This window comes from Paramormyrops kingsleyae, chromosome 18 (assembly GCF_048594095.1).
Source record: "Paramormyrops kingsleyae isolate MSU_618 chromosome 18, PKINGS_0.4, whole genome shotgun sequence".
NCBI classification, from domain to species: domain Eukaryota; kingdom Metazoa; phylum Chordata; class Actinopteri; order Osteoglossiformes; family Mormyridae; genus Paramormyrops; species Paramormyrops kingsleyae.
The window spans coordinates 12,540,552-12,560,598 of record NC_132814.1 but is presented as its reverse complement, the minus strand read 5'-3'; the positions used below and the strand labels follow the sequence as shown (position 1 = coordinate 12,560,598).

General features: G+C 44.2%; 1 protein-coding gene across 3 annotated transcripts; it reads left to right on the top strand.

Annotated features, from left to right (window-relative positions):
• The first annotated feature begins 367 nt into the window (after window positions 1–367).
• Window positions 368–19,163, top strand: katnal1 (katanin p60 subunit A-like 1). 3 transcript variants are annotated; one of them, XM_072702185.1, is made up of 11 exons: window positions 368–947; window positions 9,892–10,081; window positions 10,292–10,452; window positions 11,083–11,239; window positions 11,460–11,587; window positions 12,360–12,465; window positions 14,041–14,199; window positions 15,264–15,390; window positions 16,033–16,167; window positions 16,483–16,609; window positions 18,495–19,163. In XM_072702185.1, the coding sequence occupies exons 2-11, from the start codon at window positions 9,920–9,922 to the stop codon at window positions 18,691–18,693; spliced, it is 1,461 nt and encodes a 486-aa protein (XP_072558286.1). In that variant the 5' UTR covers window positions 368–947; window positions 9,892–9,919; the 3' UTR covers window positions 18,694–19,163. The 3 variants fall into 3 exon arrangements, with proteins under 3 accessions (XP_072558286.1, XP_023683475.2, XP_023683476.2); XM_023827707.2 differs by lacking the exon at window positions 368–947 and adding an exon at window positions 9,237–9,382; XM_023827708.2 differs by lacking the exon at window positions 368–947 and adding an exon at window positions 9,649–9,737.
• Window positions 19,164–20,047: the final 884 nt, after the last annotated feature.

Here is a 20,047-nt window from a genome sequence, read left to right as displayed (position 1 = left end):
TATTCTAATTATAAATGTACAAATAAAAATAGAATGTAGGCCCTATTGCTTTTACCATGATGTCTAATGTTACTCATATAAAGTTCCACACTATTTTGGTACATTAATGGTACTTGATACAACATTGTGCAGCTCTGTTCAGTTCAACATCAGATTCTGAAGGATAGTTTTGTCACTTGCGGTTATGACAATGGCGTTTCAGGCACTAAAGTTCGCTATTTTAACAAAGTGCAGGCTAAGACTCTTTGCTGTTCCTAGTTTCCCAAAATGTGTTTTTGATTCAAAAGACATTTTTAGTGTAGCCTATGTAGCCTACTATCCACGACGCTTGCTGCAAATTGAAAATATACGGTGGGAAATATAGAGCAATAGTATTTTGTGTGTCTGTGTTAAAAGGCACATGCTATAAAGTCAGCCCTACGAATAAAATGTAAAGGTGATATAGGAAGCAAAGTGAAACGGCCCGATCCTTCCACTTGCCTGTCTGCGGGTTGATGTATCGCTCCTGATGAAAACCACGTGTGCTTGCAATGTTATACAGACATTGTTACTTGGACTTTGACAACATGGGATTTTAAAACCCATTTAGAAGTTATATATTTATCCTGTATGTATTCCTATCTTCTTATGGGCCTGAGAACATGAAAATGAAAACGACAGATTTCAGTGCAGTCGGAGCTGTAGATGGGACCGTGGGAGACGGGGCTGCGTAGATCACGTTTGCAGAGCGGAGATCCAGATGGTACGCAGCAGCTGCGAGGTAAACGGGGCCGGACGGCTGGTCCCCCCATCCCCGCGACATGGGACTGAACAGCCGGCAGGGGACCCTACACGCTGCATTCAGAAGGCGGAGCTGGCGGCTTGCGGTGAAACATTAAATGGTTCAGGAAAGGACACAGACGGGCAGATTTTCGCCGCGGCAGATACATTAACTACTAAACATAACGGTGAGGTGAAACAAATGTTGTCTCAAGGTCATACATTTACAAAATACAATCTCAAAACGTTATTTGATGTTAATTTTATGTTTTTGTCTGATGGGCTGCTTGCTCAGTTAGGTAACCGACAATAATGTTCTTGTGAATAAATGTGGGACATTGTTAATCATTGTCTTTTGATCTGTGGTGTTTTAAACCAAGATTCCTTCGATAGGACATGTGTCTGTGTTAAATGGTGAGACTTGTAAGTATCTGCTTAGTAGCTGTGAACCTTTAAATGCTAAGTTCTGTTTCTGGTTTTGACTTTTTATTTCATGTCCATCCAAGACCATGGAAATCATTTATGTACTAAGTTTAAACTGAGAGATTTCAGAATTAGTATGCAGGGTCAGGGCTGTAGAGAATGATGTTGGGCCCCATGACAGCATATTATATCGGGCCCCCAGCCCAGATCAGTCACATTATGTTCCAAATTTTTTAGGGCTGCAGTCTCTCAGGGCCCCTTGGAATCGTCCTAACTTTCCCCCACTTTACGGTGTCCCTACGCAGAGTGACTCATGGTCACTCGGGACTATAGCCCCGAGTATTTTAACCCGATACCAATCTTCCATCAGAAAGGAAATCAAGCCCCGGGGAAACTTGACTTAGCCCCTGATTTTTTTCGATAGCTAGAAACACCCCAGACTCATTCTATCAGTTTAATAACTTATTTCCAGGAGCTCAGTCGGTAGAACTTTCGCCTAACATTTCTAAGAAAGCTTTGTCTCTTTTTGTGGAGTTGCAATGCCCGAATACATGAATCTGCACGGTGACTCCAGTATGAAGGCTCTGTGATATCACAGAGTGGTTTGGCTTTCAATTCATTAAGTCTTGTGGTATTAAAATACATAAAACCTATTATATGCACCAGCATTTTGTATCATTTGATATAGCCAACTTAGTCAAAGTAATTTATTGATCAGGGTCTGCCTATTCTATCATAAGGTTGTCAGCCCTCAAGAATACAGCGTGACGCTCATACTCGCGGAAATCTCACGCAAATAATCTTACAGCAAATCTATATTATTCCATTGTAAGCCTACAGACTGGTATTAACATACAGACTATTTACAAGGTAAAGAAACTGTTACATGCATGTAAATGCGTGTGCACGCGTGTGCAGACTCGTCACAAATTGAAAATCTCACTCCAGCCAGCTGATCAAAGCTGGCAGCTCTGCTATCATAAAGATCATATCTGTAATTCATTTGGGTCTAGTTAAATTGAATGTGAAATTTTCCAGTTACAGGTGTCACTGGACATTTGAAAATGTCTTTAGATCCAAATTTCTCTCAATATACAAGTTTTCAGGTTCCCAGAGTCAATCATTGCCTCTTTCCAAACTCAACAAACCAGTTAAGTACTCTTAAGTATTAATTTCCCTTAGGTATTATTTACTGCACACAGATATTAAGGTGGATTTTGTATCAAGTGGAACACTGAGTATATTAGTCATTACAGAATATATTAATACACGTTTTCCCTCCTGACTATAAAAAGATCATTAACAATAGATGACACTGGGAAGAATTCCTGTGCTAATGAAAAGAGGTTCTTAAGTCGTCTGCATTAAAATGCTCTGAGAGGTAATGTTTCAGTGTGCCTGCAATATCAAATTTAACGTTTTATTTTACAAATAGTGTCCCTCTCCTGTTTGTCTAACGTGACATGAGAGTAGAATTTTTGGTCTTTGCCAAGAGCATATAGATAGCCTGGCATGTGGAATCTCTGGTAGCATCCATCAAATTAATAAGAAAAAAGATAATCATGAAATATATATAAGCTGCTATGAAAAGAATTTCTAAATGTTGACAAAAATATTATATATTATAAAAAGATATGGGCTTCAACTGAGAATCTGTTGGCCACATTATTAGGTACACCTTGCTAGTACTGGGTTGGACCCCATTTTTCCTTTAAGAACTATATTAATTCTTCATGGCAAAAATTCAACATTCCTCAGAGATTTTGATCCATGTTGAGTTGACAGCATCATGCAGTTGCTGCAGATTTGTTGGCTGCACCTTGATAATGCAAATTCCACAATATTCCATAGGTATTCTGTTGGATTTAGATCTAGTGACTGTGGAGGTCATTTGAGTTCAGTAAACTCATTGTCATGTTCAAGAAACCAGTCTGAGACAATGTGAGCTTTGTGACATGGCGCATTATCCTGCTGGAAGTAGCCAATAGAAACTCGGTACACTGTGGTCATAAAGGGATGGACATGGTCAGCAACAATATGCAGGTAGGCAGTGGCATTTAAATGATGCTAAATTGGTACTAAAGGGCCCAAAGTGTGCCAGGAAAATATCCCCCACACCACACAACCACCAGCAGCCTGAATTGCTGATAAAAGGCAGGATGGATCCATGCTTTCATGTTGTTTATGCCAAATTCCGACCCTGCCATCTGATTGTCACAGCAGAAATTGAGACTCATCAGACCAGGCAACATCTTTCCAGTCTTCCATTGCCAAATTTCGGTGAGCTTGTGCCCACTGTAGCCTCAGTTTCCAGTTCTTAGCCGACAGGAGTGGCACGTACCCGGTGCGTTTTTCCTCTGCTGCAGCTCATCTACTTCGAGGTTCGGTGTGTTGCGCTTTAAGAGGTGCTCTTCTGCACACCCTGGTTGTAATGAGTGGTTATTGATATCAGCTTGAACCAGGCTGGCCATTCTTCTCTGACTTCTGCCAACAACAAGGCATTTTTGCCCAGAGAAGCGCTTCTCATTTCAGCCTATTCTCTGTGAACCCTAGAGATGGTCATGTGTGAAAATCTTAGTATATCAGCAGTTTCTGAAATACTCAGGCCAGTCCGTCTGGCACCAACAACCATGCCACCTTCAAAGTCATTTAAACCGCCTTTCTTCCCCATTCTGGTGTTTGATGTGAATATTAACTGAGCTGTATCTGCATGATGTTTTGCATAGTGCTGCCAACGTCTAATTGGCTGATTAGATATTTGCTTCAATAAGCAGTTGAACAGGTGTACCTAATAAAGTGGCCAGTGAGTATGTATTCTTTTATTTCACTGCCAGTGAAATTGTTCATTATAGCTATTATCTGTAGCCACCTAACATGAATGGACTGGCAATAACATTTATAGTTGTAATGAAATTACAGTAACATGAATATTTATTAAAACAAATGGAACATTAGTAACCTGCATGTATTGTGTTTCTTCATTTTAACCGCAAGTCATAATGCAAGTCTTAATATGACATTTTGAATAAAAAACCTGAAGTTTTCCAGAAGCATACCAAGTACAGGGTCATGGGGGCTCGGAACATGACCTAGCCTAGGAACAGTATTTTTTATTGTCTTGTGTACATAAAATACAAAAACAGCAGCTGACAATCAATAGCAAATAACAGAAGATTCCAAAACTATCTGCCAGAAGGGAAGTGTGGGAGTCGCTGGCTGTGTCGGGTGTCTGGAGACCCTTGTGCGGTGGTCTGCCTTTGTATGGCTGTGCCTTATGTGTATATTTTGGGCAGCTGTGAGGGGCCTGCTGGTAATGAGCAGTCTCACCATGCTATGGGCTCCTGTGCCAGGCAGCTGCCATGCCATGCTTTCAGCAACTGGTGGGTATAGAATCTACAGTCATCTGTAAAAATTGGTTAGCACTGCTGCTATTTCGACTCTCCTCAGATGTCAGAGGAAGCAGAAGTGCTGGTGGGCCTTCCAGATAACTGCTGAAGTAAGGTGTGACCAATTGATGCTGTCAACAGCTTAAGGCACAAGGCATGGGACCCCAGAACATATGGCTACCCACTGATCCGTCATGCCACCCCTCAAACCCACTGATTATTTTCTGATGATGTATACAGGGGTTGGACAATGAAACTGAAACACCTGGTTTTAGACCAGGGGTGGGCAATCTTATCCACAAAGGGCCGGTGTGTATGCAGATTTTTGGGATAACCTGTAGGTCAGCTGTTCAAACCCAGATGTGAGGACTCTTCAGCCAATCAGTCCTCTAATTAGTAATCTAATTAGGGAGTTGCAGCGAGAACCCGCACACATACCGGCCCTTTGCAGATAAGATTGCCCACCCCTGCTTTAGACCATAATACTTTAATTAGTATGGTGCAGGGCCTCCTTTAGCAGCCAATAAAGCATCACTTCATCTTGGGAATGACAGATAAAAGACCTGCACAGTGGCCAGAGGGACTCTAAGAGCCATTCCTCTTATAGAACAGTGGCCAGGTCTCTAAATAATGCTGGTGGAGGAAAACATTTCCTGACTCCCTCCTCCAAAACACCACAAAGTGGCTCAATCATATTCAGATCTGGAATCTGTGCAGGCCATGGGAGATGTTCAACTTCACTTTCATGTTCATCAAACCACTCTCTCACCAGTCTTGCTGTGTGTATTGGTGCATTGTCATCCTGATACACAGCACCACCTTCAGGGTACAATGTTTGAACCACTGGGTGAACATGATCCTCCAGAATGATTCCATAGTCCTTGGCAGTGACGCGCCCATTGGGAGCAAGTAGTGGACCTAGAGAATGACATCTTACTGCAGCCCAAACCGTCACTGATCCAGCTCCATGCTGTATGCATGAGAACAGTCTGGGCCTCTCCACAATGTAACTCTGATATGGGAAAGACAGTGAAGGTGGACTCAGAGAACAAAACATGTTTCACACTGTCCACAGTGTAATGTTTGTGCTGCTGGCACCATTGAAACCGAGGTTTGGCATTGGCATGAGTGAATTAAAATTTGGCTATAGCTGCCCGATCATGAATATCGACCCTGTGGATCTCCTGACGAACAGTTTTGGTGGAAACAAGAGAGTTGAGGTGCGCATTCTGCAGAGAGTTAGGCAGCTGTGGTTTTATGCTTTTTGGATACAATCCGGGTTTGTGCCTGGATATGCCTCTCAGACAGCTTCCTCTTACCTCCAGAATTACTCCTGGATGTGGTCTATCCTTCCTGGTGGTACGCTGACATTACCCTGGGCAACACGGCTCTCAATACAGCACAAAGACTTGCTGTCCTGGTCACCAGTGAGATGCACACTAAAAATTTGTTCTCTTTTAAACTCTTATATGTCTCCCAATTTATTGTGTGGATTGCAAAATTTTATGTACAGCTGTGCTAATGGTCTGCTAATTCAACCTTCACACTCTGCTCTTACGATGGAAAGTGCAATCAGTGAGGAGTGGCGACCAGGCTGCACATATATAGGCATGAAACCTCAAACACTATATCAGCCAGGGTTTCAGTTTCATCATCTAACCCCTTGTAGCTAATTCTTACAATCCTGGTCTATTGAGTGTAGAACCATAAGCATTGAATTCAAAAACGTGGGTCATTCCGTCCCCAATTGCCCCATATACCACATTAGTCAGTGGATTTCAATAATAACAAATGAGGTATATTGACAAAAAGAGGAAGCAAGCTAATTACTTTGGGAGTAAGGCACTTAAAAAAAAGCTGAAAAAAAAACAAAAATTTAACAAAAACAAGTGAAAGTCTTATTTCCGGAATTACCACAAAACTACAGAAAATACAAAATAAAAATATGCACTCACCATCCATCAGACTGCCAGACAGAGAAGCATGATTCGTCACTCCACAGAACATGTTTCCACTGCTCCAGTGTGCAGTGGCTGCATGCAGTACAGCACTCCATCCGACGCTTGGCCTTGTGCTTAGTGCATGCAGCTGCTCAGCCAAGGAAGCCGATTCCATGAAGCTCCCAGCGCACAGTCTTTGTGCTGCGGTTAATGCCAGAGGGAGTTTGAAACTCTGCAGTTATTGAGTCAACAGAGCGTTGGCAACTTTTACACACTATGCATCTCAGCACTCGGCAAACATGCTCTGTCACCTTGCATGGTCTGCCACTTCGTGGATGAATTTCTGTTGTTCCTAAACGCTTCCACTTTGCAATAATAATAGTTGCCAGTGAACGCGGAAAACTAGCAGGAAAAAAAAAATCACAAACTGACTTATTGCAAAGGTCATCCTATGACAGCACCACGCTTGAATTCACTGAGCTCTTCAGACCAATCCAGTCTTTCACAAATGTTTGTAAACCTGTTTTTATACACCTGTGCCAATGGGTCCTGAATTCAATGATTAAGAGGTGTGTCCCAATATTTTTGTCCATCTAATATACATTTGTGGACATAGCACTAAAATATATTTCAGGGTCGGGACCCCAAGACACACCAGCTGGAGCCCCTCAAGCAGTTGAAACACCTGTCTGGAGCAGGTCACCCAGCTGGCCTGGCTGTATGACCTGCATTGTATGTGAAATGTTTCGTTTATTTTGTGAGATGTTGTTTGGTCTTTTGTGATTTTTAATCCAGACTTTTTATTTCAGCACACTCACACAACATTCCTATAGAGGCTGGTTATGGCTCACATCAAGAGCATTGTTCCTTCCACCTTGGATCAAGATCAGTTTGCCTTCTGGGAAACCAATGCTGCATATTCTTCGATTATAGTTCTGTGATCAATACAATCATTCCAAACAAGCTGACCATCCCAAACTCCTTGGCCTAGGCCTAGGATGATAGACTTCCTAACCAAATGTCTTATTACTGTCCAGATAGAGAACCACTTCTCCTCTACCCTCACCCTGAGCACAGATGTAGTTTTCTCTAGGGGTAAGCTGAAAAGTGTAGAGCTATTTTATGTGTCTGATCTTGACAGAATCCTGTGACCCCTGCACTTTATATTATTTTTACGTAGTTTCTCCATTTATATGTTTTTCTTAGAATGTTTTACTATCTCAATATATGTTCACTTTTTCAACTCACTATTTTGTATCGTTTACATCTTTAACATTTTAAAAATATATTATTTACTTAGAATTTTGAATTTTTGAGCATGCTATGTTAAACCACTAGGTGGAAGCAGAGACCACCAAATTACAGTGTGGCTAGTGAAAAATCATACTGGACATAATCGGATTTTAAGTAAACTTGGTCCAGTCATTGTATGATATTTCATACGTAGGGTTGCCAACCGTCCCGAATTGTCCGGGACATCCCGAAATATGGGTGATTTTGATTTGTCCCTTCAGGGGCAGCTCCAGTCCCGTATTCCAATCACAGCCTCGTCGGCCAATAATAGACTACTGTAAGCATGGCAAAACTCATGCAAACGTTGCTATGAGACACGGTTGTTGGTGTGCGTGTGTGTACTGGCCACTAGTGGTGAGAGGTGACAAAATGATAGGCTGTGGTCAAAATGAGCGGTGAACCAGCTAAGAAAAAACGACTGTGTAGCTACAAAAAAGAGTGGGAAACCAAAAAGTTATGGGTCAAAACAGTCACCAGTGATACAGGGAAAGTGTTCTGCTCAGCATGCCGTCGAGAGCTATCTATTAGTCATGGTGGCGAGAATGATTTAACTCGCCATGAAGGCTCTGCGTGCGCACCTGCAAGAAAGTGTCCCTCATTTGGGGTTGAGAAAGTTGGCAACCCTATCTATACGAGATTATAAAGTTTGGTGCCATTTGGAAAATCTCTTGCTGACTTTGAACATTTCATGTAAAATTACACTGTACAACCAAAAATGAAGCGAAGCTTCCAGAATAAACAGCAGGAAATCAAGAATGGATTAGATATACAGTCATCAAGAGCAACCAAAAAATAATTTGAGTCAAATTTTGTTTCCCTCAGTCAGAACACCAATCACTGGGTTGCAAAAGCAAGTCTTGAATATCTTGCAACTGTTGATGATCTTTTGGTGCGTGCTCTACCACTGAATGGCACATAAATAAATGATGTGCATTTTACTGTGTTACATTTTCAATCAATTTATTACTGAACTTCCAAATAAATAAGGGAGCCATTTGAAAATAAAGCCAAAGGAGAGGTTGAAGTCAATATTGTTTTATGTGGGCCGAGCCGCTAGAGCACAAGTTGAAATGTGAACGAAGCCAGTGTGAGTGAATGACTATACGGCCTACAACATCATGGTGACCCTGCGGGGTTGGTTCGTACGTAGCGCCAATTATATATTATATTATATTATATTATATTATATTATATTATATTATATTATATTATATTATATTATATTATATTATATACAAACTATTTCTTCATAAATCTTGAAACTATTCGGTAGATTATTCGATTATTAATATAATCAGTAGTGACGCTATGTATGTGCACTTTTGGATGAATTACCATGCCGAAGACAATGTTTTCACGCTCGTCTCAGTGGGGAAAAATTAGCACTGGGATAACTCCAATTTAACTATTTATCTCGGAGAGAGTGTACTGTGATCTTGACAAACGCCAGTCGAAGGGGAAATCTCCACCCCGCCCCTTTCGTGTCGTAATTCTACACCGCAGCGTCTTTCTGCGGCCATGGTAACATTGCTGTTAACGGACTACTGCACCGACGACACGAAATAACTGCTTTTGATTAAGGTAGAAGCGCAAAATGTGCATGCTTTTTTGTCTGAATAGATACGCCGCGTAATATGCTCTCATAAATTTGTCTATACTTTTTAGTTGCATGAAACGGAGCCTTATACTGTTTTGTTAAGTAATCCCTTTTTGCCGTCTATGGCCTAAATCTGGGGCGTAAACGGCGAAGGGGTTGATGGGTAGTGTAGTTTTATATATTCAGCCTTTAATTGAAAGGAACATGAAAATGTGAGTATTAAACTACAACTCCCAGTGTATATTCATCGATCAATAGATGACCAGGGAGGAACGGTATTATTTATGGATAGAAAATTTTAATTATTTTCACTGTGCGGACACACGATTAAGAGTCGTTGTGAGTAAGCGTTATACTATGAAAATAATGTGCAGGATATATACGATATACCTTGAGAATCCTCTTCTTACTGTTAGTGTATAAACTGAGCTTTATTGTACCCTATAGCTTTATTCTTACATTCTTACATCATTTTCCTCTTTCCTCGCTTCAGCCCTAGTCCGAGTCAGCATCGCAACATCATGAATTTAACAGAGATCTGCGATAATGCCAAGAAGGGGCGGGAGTATGCCCTACTTGGAAACTATGACTCTTCTATGGTGTACTACCAGGGCGTGATGCAGCAGATTTACAAGCACTGCCACACTCTCAGGGACCCTGCACTTAAGATGAAATGGCAACAGGTCTGTTTGCTCATTCTGAATAAGTAAGCTCTACATGGCCGTTTAATGGTTCATTACTCTTTCTAGATTATTATTGCCCTAATAAAAAATAAAATAAAATAAAATATTACAGAGTTTGAGCAACCATAAAAAATACATATTTGCCAAAAAGGACAAAAGAAGCAACTTTGAAGCCATGGACTCAATGTACTTTCTTGGTGATGACACCAGGTGAGGCAGGAGCTGCTGGAAGAGTATGAGCAGGTGAAGAGCATCATGAACACCTTAGAAAGCTTCAAGGTAGACAAGCCTATTGACTTCCCCACGCCGCAGCCAGAGGAGACTCCACGGGATCCTGCAGTCTGGCCTCCACCAGTCCCAGCTGAGCACAGGTCAGCCAATGACAAAAGCAGATGTCAACAGTTACTGACTATAATCTATAATTAATGACATTAAAATAGACTAAAAAGATATGAACAGCAGTGTAACCCATATGTTAAACAGATACCATGGCACATGACACGAGAATAGTGCCTATTTATGTAAGTTTAGACATCTTAAGTACTGGGTTTTCAATATTAAATCGTAACCTAGTATCCACCTGACCTTCTATGGCCGTGTTTGTCAATCCGGTCCTTGGGGGCTGACAGACAGTCCAGGTTTGTGCTCCTTCCCAGCTATCTTTCAGACAGTCCACAATTTTGCTCCCTCCCAGCTTCAAGCAAAAATGTGGACTGTCTGCATGTCCCCGAGGACTGGTTTGGGAAACACTGTTCTATGATCAGCCTGACCCTCTATGACTGTGTTTCCCAATCCGGTCCTCGGGGACTTGCAGACAGTCCATGTTTTTGCTCCCTCCCAGCTCCCTACCGGAACTGTCTGGCAGGGAGCTGGGAGGGAGCAAAAATGTGGACTGTCTGTGAGTCCCCAAGGACTGGATTGGGAAACACTGTTTTATCATCAACCCATCCTCGTCTGTGGTTAATAAGATGGTATGATTCTTTCTGTAACGCCCCCTACAGGGCTGCTGGCCAGGTGAAACGACCCAACACCACGGTGAAGCCCCAGCGGAAGGAATCCCCTGGGCTTCAACACCGCGGTGCCGTGGGCCGGGCGCAGCCAAATCCGAAACCCGACAAGCCCAGGGACGGCAAGGCGGCCAAAGCCAGAGAGGACAAGGTCAGTGACTGATGTCAGTCCATCTTGAAGCCATTTTTACAGCCAGGTTCACATGAGTAAGTGTCACGAGGGTGTTTCATAGTTGGAGACTTTGGGATTTAGTGTGTTTATTTCACCCAGCAAAGGCTGATATTCAAAAGGACACAAAATTGTTTCTGGTTGATTTCACCATAATTGCCTTGTGTTGGCCACGGCCTCTCTGCCACTGGGGGGTGTTTAGGGTAAAAAGAACTCCCAGGAGGGGGCCATGGAAGGTGAGGTGAAGAAGTTTGATGGCACGGGCTACGATAGTGACCTGGTGGAGGCCCTCGAGCGGGACATTGTGTCCAGGAATCTCAACATCCACTGGTGAGCTTAGACCTGTGGCGCACATATGGGTGTTTTAGGTTCACCTGTGGGTCGTTTCCTCTGCAGAGAGCAGCAGGAATCTGCGAGTCGGTCAGTAGTGCCACCCTGTTCTATGGCCACTACTGACCGAACAGGCTGGAATTCACAATGAGGTCATGTCAAGGAAACCATGACTGCAACGAAAGCGTGAACACGAAGCATAGTGCTCGTCGGTCCTGTAGCTTTTAGCTGCTTCTTAAACCAACCTCACTAATGAAATGAAAGCCAAAGTGGTTCATTCAGTGTCATTGGAATTTGGTGATCAGTGTTGACACACCACAGCACAATAACAAAATGTGTCCTCTGCATTTAACCCATATGTGACATAGCAGGGGGTAGCTAATTCAGGCCCAGGGAGTAGTGCTTGGGGGTGGTATCTTGCTGGTCAGGGATTCGAACCAGCAATCTTTCAATTACAAGTGTGCTTCCATAACCATTAGGCCACCACTGCCCCTACTTCAGTGAGTCTGGTAATGAGCTCTACACACTTCAACCGCCCAGAACAGAGTGTGTGAATTCATGGGCTATAATATAGTAAAGAGCCAAACTTAGAACAGGTAAGCTCCTGGTTTTTTTTTTTTTCTTTTTGGAAAACAAAATCTTTTAGGAAGGTGTCAGGTGGAAATGGGAACATGGAGGCTGGTCACTTTGATGATGACAGTGATGAAGATGATGGTGCCGTCTGGGGAGGCTGAGTTGCTGCATGAATGACATGCCTGTGTGGATTGGGCAGGGATGACATTGCTGATCTAGAAGATGCCAAGAAGCTGCTGAGGGAGGCGGTGGTGCTGCCCATGTGGATGCCAGACTTCTTCAAGGGCATCCGGCGACCTTGGAAGGTACCACAGGCTGTGTGTGTGTGTATTATGTTTATATACATTGTGGGGACCAAATGTCCCCCAGAATGTATTAAAAACTGTTATTTTGACGTTGTGGGGACCATTTTTCAGGTTCCCACAAACATCTGTGAATGCAGTCAAATAACTAAAAATATCAAAAGCCTCATATTTTGTTTGGTTACTTATGGTTAATGTTAGGGCTGAGTAGGGGTTAAGGTCAACATGTTTAAAGTTTTCCTCATATATATGAATATAGTCCTCACAAAGATATAATTACAAACCTGTGTGTGTGTAGGTAGGTGTACAGTGCCCTTGGAATGTACTTCAAAAAATTCTGCACATGTACGCGTGTCTGTTAGTTGACAGGTATCACAGAATCTGTGTGTTCTGTTTTGGCATTCGGTGGCCTTGCTAAGGATCTTGGCAAATGTTTGTTTGTGTTTAAGAATGAATCATAACATGGATTGAATTCTTGTTTATTCATCTCTGAGCTCTTGTAGTCATTTATAGCCTTAAATATCACAGTTAAGCCAGGGATAATCCTCCCATGTCAAAACCTACAGTTACTGATCTGCTAATAGTTAGTAACTAATCGTGCCTCATGCCTGTTCAAAACAGCGTCTCGTCAAAAAAAAAAAAAATCACACATATTGACGCTACAGTACCATTACAAGCCAGTAGATGGTGCCAGTGCAGCAAACAAGCAAATCATCCTCCAAGAAGCTGAAGGATCTGTTGTTTGGCCTATTTATTTATTTAGTTAGTTATTTATTTAGTTAAGCAAGCTAATAAATAAATGACTAACTTGCTTCAGTGCTTCGCTTTGACAATTCCCCATGGACATTTCAGTCTGAAGAGTCTCTCCATCTTGTCTGTTACAGATATAAATAAACATACTTTGAATCCTCTGCCATGCTCTGATTGCCGTTTCAGTGGCCTTTGCGCCTAGAAATCTCCCGGGCTCCTCTTCCCAGAGCCCCCTAGCAAAACAGCCTGGGCTCCTGGCTCGAGTTTGGAGTGACGTGACTTTGCAGATTCAGCGTTCGGGGTTTCAGATGTGGCAGCAGGGGTGGCTCAGTGGTGGTTCGAGTCTCTGCCCCAGTTCTCCCCATTTGCATGTTCTCCCGGTGTCATCATGAGGTGTCCTTCAGGCTCTCCAAACAACATGCTAAATTGCCAGTTCAGAATGGTGTAAGCCAGTCTTATCCAGAAAGGGCCACTGTGTGTGCGGGTTTTCGCTGCAACTGATTGGCTGAAGAGTCCTCACACCTGGGCTTAATCAGCTGACCTAAAGTTTACCCCAAAAACCTGCATACAGACGGGCCCTTTGTGGATAAGATTGCCCACCCCTGCTGTAAGCTCTCTGTGATGGGGTGGGGTCATCCGGGGTTACCCGCTGCCACTGGAATAGGCTCTGCATGCATGCGACCTTGCGTAGTATAGAAGGGGGATGTGGCTGCGGGGATGCAGTAACAGGACAGTGGTTAAGGAGTTGGAAGTGTGACCAAATGGCTATTCTCGATTTCAACAAGAATGTGCCTGGACTCAGTGTCACTCCTTCTGTTCGTCGGTCAGGGGGTGCTGATGGTGGGCCCTCCGGGCACGGGGAAGACCATGCTGGCCAAGGCGGTGGCCACTGAGTGTGGGACCACCTTCTTCAACGTCTCATCCTCCACGCTCACCTCCAAATACCGCGGGGAGTCTGAGAAGCTGGTGCGCTTGCTGTTTGAAATGGTGAGGTCCGGGGGGGCAGACAGGGGGGTGGTGGTTCACTGTGCTAGAGTGCATGTTCTGCTGAACGCGGCCATTATGTTACATCATCTGGCTGAAAGAAAACCACAGGTCAGTTGTTCAAATTAACAGAAGTAAATGACCCACGAGCACAGGGGTTTAAAAAGGTTAAGATGACAGAATAAAACAATCAAGGGCTTTAAATGGTTCAGATAACAGCATAAAGGATAACAAGGCCTAAGTGGTGGAGGTAGGAGAATATATACTATCTAAGGATCGGAGAGTTATAGTAATGTTCAAAAGCTTTAGGTAGTCAGTGAAAATTATAATCAAACAATCTTCATGTTGATGCAAACTTCGATACTGTGCATGTCAGAGTATGTCAGCTTAGCTATTTCAAAATCTCCCCTAAAGTCGCCCCAGTATTTTTTTGGTCCAGTGTCTCCACGTATTTGTTGACTTGGCTGCTAGCATACCGTATTTGGGCAATCAGTACCTCATCAAGTTATTTAGCTAACTTTATTAATTAATAGAGCTAGTGGTGAAAATAAATAAATACGTGGAATGGCTGAGGTGCCCTTGAGGAGAGGTTTGGGAACCAAAGCGGTGTCCATCTAGCCATCCAACCAGATATCCAGAGACATTTTGGAGAACAGAAGAAATTCTTGTTATTATATTTATTTTTTTGTATTACTGTTTATTTGCATGTATTCTAATGTTAAATTTTGTTTCTGAGCAAATATACACTTAATACCCAGATAAGATTAGGGCATTTTCCTTGACTGTTTGTTATCTGCACATGTATCGAAAGAACTGAGGATGTTCCATGAAACACGATTTCTCAATTAGCTGGGTTAACTTAAGCTAGAAGTCATGATCATCCAGTAAGAGTTTAGGTAAAGAAAATTCCTATTGGACAGTTATAGCTTCTAGTTTATATTAATCAGCTAACTGAGAAAGCCTGCTTTATGGATCGCTCTGCAGCTATGGGTATTTGACTGTTTGTTTACCTGTTGGTCTGTTTTCATTCCGCTTTCAATTACATTTTGAATCCAAACTCTTTCCAGGCCAGGTTCTATGCCCCGACGACCATCTTCATAGATGAGATCGACTCTATCTGCAGCCGCAGGGGCACGTCTGATGAGCACGAGGCCAGCAGGCGTGTGAAGTCAGAGCTGCTCATACAGATGGATGGTGAGGTCAATCCCAGGCTGGTGGTATATGGGGTCACGACCCCATCCTGAAGGGATTTTCCTTATAAGCTGGGAGGGCTGGAGTACAGGAGAGATAATGAGAGGACTAAATGGGGGGATCAGAGAGCAGGGAAGCAGGGATAAGAGGGAGAAAAGGATGGGGAGAGAGGGAAGTACTTCTTGAAGTTAAATGACAACAGTTGGTCCTGAGGCAGAGGTCCCCTTGCAGCCTTTCTGTATAACTGTGACTGTTTGCTGAGTACGTCTGTATGTGATCCCTGTCACCTCCATCTGCTCACACACATGCTGATGGCACACCCGCCCACACACCCCCCCCCTCACACGCCCACACCCCCCCCCCCCCCACACGCCCACTCGCTGTCCTAACAATCCCGCAGCGACGTACGCCATCTTACCCACGAGGCGCGTTCCGAGCGACCTTCGGCTTCTGGCCCGCCGTCCCCGGATCGCTCCTGCGTTTGTTTTGGCAGCACATTCCCGATGATCTGTCACCTAGTTGCTGTCCGCCTCGGGTGATAAAGGGGACCTTTACACCAAACAACAGAAAGTGGTCCTGCTTACGGCGCTGAGTGGGGCAGCACGGGCACTGGTCGATACTCGGGCGCGTCTCTGCTTGTCTCAGGCGTCGGAGGAGCGCTGGAGAATGATGACCCCTCCAAGATGGTGATGGTGCTGGCTGCCACCAACTTCCCCTGGGACATCGACGAGGCGCTGAGACGCAGGCTGGAGAAGAGGATATACATTCCTCTGCCCACAGGTGAGACCTGCACACACACACACACACACACACGTTTGTATTCATACCTTTGTGGGGACCATCCATTCATGTCTATGGGCACAACCCTAATCCCAGCTATTACAACCTTAACCTTCCCAGCCCTAACCTTAACCATAATTAACCAAACAAAATACTAGACTTTTGATATTTGTAGTTTTTGATTGCAGTCACAGATGGACTGGGCTGAATTGTCTGTAGCTTCTGAAGACTCCACCCTACATGAATTCAGCCAACAAGTCATCATCAGGATGGAGATGGCAGAGGTTGTAAATTTGGTTTCTGCTCTCCTTCCAGCCAAGGGTCGGGCGGAACTGCTGAAGATCAACCTACGTGAGGTGGACCTGGCCCCTGACGTGAATCTGGCCCTCATTGCCGAGAATATCCAGGGCTACTCCGGAGCAGACATCACCAGCGTGTGCAGGTCTGAGATCAGTCTGCTTTGCGACGTGTGTTCGGTCTATTCTGACAGTGTTCAGTCTATATTCCGTCCATATAATAATATCCTGCTGCATTTAAGGACATTAAATGTTAGCAGAGCTGGCAGCAGAGTGAGCTCTTCTGACATTTCTAGTAATATTTAAACAATATTTAGCCACGATTCACAGCCGTCTCTCAGTGGCAGGTGGAAAGAGAATCCCTGAATAGGCCAAGAAGAAACGCGACTGAAAGATGACTAGGCATGGGGGAGGGAAAGGGCTGGCTGTTTTACTGTAACGGAAATAGATTATTTCTCTAAATCATTAGTGTGACTGCGATGGGCTGGCCCCCCGTCCAGGGTTGTTCCCTGCCTTGTGCCCGTTGCTTCCGGGATAGGCTCCGGACCCCCCGTGACCCGGTAGGATGAGCGGGTTGGACAATGGATGGCTGGATGGATCATTAGTGTGAAATAAGTCAAATCAACTATTCACATGTGAATGTCAAGTAATATTGTTTAAAACGACACATTTTAAAATGGGCTTAACACTTTTGTTCCATACAAATTTGTAGCCGCAAAGTCTCATATAAATGTGTATCCTGGGTTTAAATACAAAGGTCGTAAAGTTTTGCAGTGACACATGATTGCGTGTTTGGCAGTGGTCCATCACAGTCATGCACTAGATGAGCTGTTATGGAAGATGGACGAGCAGAAAACGACCTTTCTCTGCTTTCGGTATATGGGAGACCTAGAGCTGTCAGTTGGTAGAAAAAGTGTTTTATTTTTATGTACGCCTTGGTTATTACACATGTATACAGTTAATTCATTTAAAATCCTGTGTGTTTTGGTTGTGTTACTTCTACTTTATTGTCATTTTCATGTGAGAATCACGCAGCGCGCGAGAATCCCGTGAGAGGATGTGTGTGCGTGACGTGACTCTTAAAATGCCTGCAAAGGAAAGTCTTCCTCAATGACCATTCAGAAAATGAATTAAGGGCACTTCATGTTCACTGGACAGGGAACAAACTAAGAGAGGGACGGGGGGCAAAGTCAATCCATTGAAGATCATCGGCCTCCTGCTCCATTAGTCAAATGATAATAATATTGGTGTATATGCAGAGTTATTTAAAATGCAGTGATTTTTCACTGGGCACGTATCTAATTTGTGTTTATGCATTGACTCATGTGACGTGACTGATTTTTAGATCCTCTGAAGCGAGATTAGTTAGCAGTAAAGCGATTTCCCCCTGCAGTTAGCATTCACTGACATTTTTTAATCCCCGTTCTGTAGTTACCAAGATTTAAATATTAATGCGGCATATTAGGTCAGTTCCTGTTGGCCGTGATGCGGCTATTTTCAGAAATATGGGTGCCAGTCTGTACCCTGCAAACCCCTCCCTCCACGTGCCCCCCAGCTCCATTCTCTTATGTAGTCTACAAACAGCTGGTAGAGGAGGACGTGGAAGGAGGTCACGGGAGGTCACAGTGGGAGTGTGTCACAGGCTGAAGGCGGAGTACCCACAATTCCCATGGGTACGCCAAGTGTCATGTCAGTACTGCCAACTGCTGTGACACACTCCCTTTGTGCTTAATGTCGTTAATGATCATCTTAATTCATTTTATGCGCTGTGTGTATTTATATTTGCTATTGATATCAATCTGCGTCAGCTAGGCTAACAGGTTGTTCTGCCAGTAAAGCTGAGTTTGAGCATTTAAGCGCTTTGGCAGTGCAGGCTGCACGTCGTGCCAGAGAAGCTGGCAGGACTAATCTGGAGCAAACCCATTGACAGGTGGGCAGCGCCAGTGTATTTATTTTTTTTCATTTGTGATTGATGTGCCGATCATTATACTGGTAACCAAAATTATTTATCCCCACCCACTGCATGCCCAGGGATGCTTCTATGATGGCCATGCGGCGACGCATCCAAGGCCTGACGCCTGAAGAGATCCGAGCCCTGTCCAAGGACGAGCTGCAGATGCCAGTCACCATGGAGGACTTTGAGCTCACCCTCAGGAAGATCTCAAAGTCTGTCTCTGCTGCTGACCTGGAGAAGTACGAGTCCTGGATGGCTGAGTTTGGGTCGGTGTAGGGAATACCACACCTGCTACCTGCGATGGCTGAACCGTGGATTGGAGAGGATGTCGTCGTCAAGTTCTAACACTATTAACCTTCCGGAAATCGTCGTTTGCCCAGAGGCCTCTCGGGTGGAGACTTGCGGCCGACGTTGCGGCCTAGGCCTTTTGTGATGCATCCGTCAAGCCCCCGTGGGTGGGATTCCTGCAGGGTAGGACGTCCCGACCCATTTGGCTTCATTCATTTTTAATTTAACTTATGTTTTCATCCATTCTGACGAGTGCTTGAATGGATCAGAATGTGGCGACTGAGAGTAGCAGCCGTGTATTTGTTGAATGTCTAGGAAACATTGACTTGTCTCTGGAGCTGTTTCTGCCCGAGTTTATCTGGGTGCCTGAATACACTGTATTTTTGTCTTTAGTTTTAAATGTTATGGACCGTAAGAGACATGGTTTGTAAAATAATAAAATAACAGAAGAAACATTTTACCATTTTCACTGTTCTTTCCTCTGTCGGACTTGGCATCTCCCACAGGCCTGTTTGCAAGACAAAGCCTTGTTGTTTGACAATACAGGGCTGACCAATCAAATCCACTGTCTGTGTTTGTTAGGAAGGACCCACCAATTAGAGAACAGCGCTGGCTGCCGGCTTGCTGATCTCCCACGTAAAGGCAGGAGTTATTAGACCCAGAGAGTGCAAATGCTAGATTCGGCTCCTGTACCGACACTCCTTTTTCTCTGTCTGCTTTGGACCAGCAGGGGGGGGCCACAAGCGACACCCCACTGCTGAGAGGGGAGGCCGTCGCCGGACAGAAATTGAAAGGAAATCTGTGATTTTGAGCAACTGCCTGGCTTGGCTTAATGTGTAAATGTGTGAGGTCCCTGAAATGGCTTTCTGTAGCGAGGTGCCAGCGTGGATTAGGTACTGATGTTAAGAGAGTGTGTGGGATTGGGGGGGTCACCGTGGCAACGCCTACCTGCAGCGTGCCAGCTCTGAGGGATTGTGTGTGCGTGCCAGTGTGTGTGTGTGATCGCTAAAGAGGTTGACAGGGAAAGTTTTTGCCCCCTCCCATTCTTATGGTTGCACAGCATGACCAAGGTTAACCACGCAGTTCCAAGAGAGGAAGAAAATGATGAATACAAATGGGATGCGACTCATTCCGAAGCCATGGCAACAGAGGAACGATGCAGAGCCGACATGTTACCGACCGTCCGTCCCCCCCCCCGTCTGCCTTCCTTTCTTTCTCTCGTGACTCAGTTAAAGCAGAACGTTCTCTGGTGGCTTTATGGGTGGGGGAGGGAGCAGGGGGGGGGGCAGATGGCATGACAAGCAGAAGTACAGTGAGTCGGGAAAGCATCAATGCAGAACTG